Source organism: Rhopalosiphum maidis, chromosome 1 (genome assembly GCF_003676215.2).
Source record: "Rhopalosiphum maidis isolate BTI-1 chromosome 1, ASM367621v3, whole genome shotgun sequence".
In the NCBI taxonomy this organism is placed as follows: domain Eukaryota; kingdom Metazoa; phylum Arthropoda; class Insecta; order Hemiptera; family Aphididae; genus Rhopalosiphum; species Rhopalosiphum maidis.
In genome coordinates this window covers 59,139,363-59,141,693 of record NC_040877.1, presented here as the reverse complement: position 1 = coordinate 59,141,693, position 2,331 = coordinate 59,139,363, and the positions used below count along the sequence as shown (strand labels likewise).

The following is a 2,331-nucleotide window of genomic DNA, read 5'->3' as shown; positions in this document are numbered from 1 at the left end:
GTGTAATAGTAATTGTTAATGACAATTGTATTTTTGCACACAAAATATAAAACATAGAATAATTAAAAATGTAAATACGATTACGAAATTAATTTACGTACGTTATATGTATATAATATTAATATTGTATTTTTTACTTCAATCTTTTAGATGTTTATTATATGATAAAAAAAATCATTTCAACGACTACCATTGTATTCGTAGCATTTTATTTACACAGAGTGCATCAGACAGAAACATAGTGTACGTTTAATCGATATTAGTTTAAATGTTATACTATTATATACATTATCAATCTATGATAAGCTAATCTGGTTTATTGATTATATTGTGAAGTCCACTGAAATTTCGTACACACTTCTTTAGTTTCAATCTCACGTTGTAACAATTGTTCGTTGTTTCTATTGGCATTGTCGATTACAGCCAACCACCAGGCGTCATCATTTCTCACGTACTCTGAAAATTATAAACGTACTTGTTAGTTTATCTTTTTTTTTTCACATTTCATTATGATTATGAACACGAATGATAATTAAATTAAAAACAAACAATGGCACTATCTAAATTGTAACATTTTATGAATTCTTTATCGGCAATATAAACATGATTATATTATTAAGTTCCAGTTCCTACACACAATATCATTGATAATAATATAGTCTATAACCTATAAGTCATAAGAAATATTATTATTTACTCAGTAAGCGTGCCATTTTTGTTTTTACACACCATGAGAGAAGGGGTATAGATCCCTCTCCCCGAGAATTCACTGTTTATATTTATATATGTATATATTCTGCTTTGAAATATAAAATTAAAACTGTAGTTGTAATTCAAAAAAGTTAAAACTGAAAAAAAATATAATTTTTTAATAAAAACATGTTTTTTTAACTAAATAAAACTATGTAAAATAATGTTTTCAAAAACATGAATACTTTTTGAAATAATGAGTGTTTCATGATAAAAGAATTACCCTGTGTATATCAAAATAATATCAATCAGCTCAACTAGCCATCTTTTGTGGAGATGGAAAAATGTTTAAAGAGGCTAATTAACACGTCAATGCAAATCCTTCCCCCCCCCCGTCAAAGTCATGACAATACTACTTTAAAGCCTTAAATTTTATAAAAAAAACAATACCAGTACACAATATACAAACATGACTAAAAATGAATTGTGTACCTACCTACTATGTTTGGTAAATAATTTATATCTATTTTATAAAACTATTATAATATAAAATTAAACATAATTTCATACATCTACAATGTACGAAGAATGCGCACACAGTTTACACTCTAAAATAGCGTCAATAGGTATATTTTATGTATTAATTTCAAGTTTTTTTTCTCCGTTATCCGCGTGCGGTCTAATTGAATATTATAATATTTTAATGTTGTAAAAATCATAAAATATTAACATTACATTCTAGTACAATAAAAATTCGTATTATTTGTTCGATAATATAATTACTATAGTGACAATTGAGGAGTAAGTTGAAAGTAGATGTATATTACGCTGTTTTTCGGGTTGAGCCGCCAGTTGTGCTTTAGGCTGCGATGAGCAACTACTGCTATAGCGTTCACGGTCTTCGAACATTTGTCTGCACTGTCCGTCGTAGCCGATCACCGTGCGCCGCTGCTCCTGTGCGAAACGATCGCTGAGAAATGTCGGCACTCCGATGATGGATCGTTGCGATCTTGGGATATCCGATTTAAGATGACACGCGAATATCGCCATACACTGCAATAGAACGAAGACTGCAATCTTTCGGTGCATTTCCGTATGTTGTGCTTGTGGCGACCTGGGACCACGTAGTCCTGGATTCGATGGATCGGGATCGTAACGAGGAAAAGAAATTATTTTTAGCAAAACGTTAGTCCGGCTTGCAAATGACGACCGTGTTCATACACATGTTTGCAATGGTGCCGTGGAAATGATTGATCACGGAAACGCTGCGACGACACATGGATATGATACCAATAATAATAACAATAATATTATATTATGAATATTATCATCGAGTTACCCGACCTACATACAGTGTTAAGTGATATCTAGACAAATGTATCAAAAGGAATCATCTACATACAAATTAAGTACCTAAATCTTATTTAGATAAATAAATTAATTAGTATTTAATTGGTATCTAAGATTTAAATAAAATTATTATCGTAATATTATAATCGTCTAGATTCTAGATAAATCTCGTTCTATAAATCACGTGTATTTTTTTCAATAATCGTTTACTAACTATATTTTTTTACGCATATTTATTCTTTAAAATATTTTTGACACAAAATACGCCTTCCTGGTTATGCCTACCCTAAT

At 30.0% G+C, this 2,331-nt stretch overlaps 1 protein-coding gene across 1 annotated transcript; it reads right to left on the bottom strand.

The window, feature by feature from the left end:
- Nucleotides 1-239: 239 nt before the first annotated feature.
- LOC113548043 lies at nt 240-1,959 on the bottom strand. The gene is made up of 2 exons (XM_026948695.1): nt 1,518-1,959; nt 240-456 (listed from the first exon to the last, which is right to left on the bottom strand). Exons 1-2 carry the CDS (start codon nt 1,777-1,779, stop codon nt 317-319), a joined length of 402 nt encoding a protein of 133 aa, XP_026804496.1. The 5' UTR covers nt 1,780-1,959; the 3' UTR covers nt 240-316.
- Between the last annotated feature and the right edge of the window lie 372 nt (nt 1,960-2,331).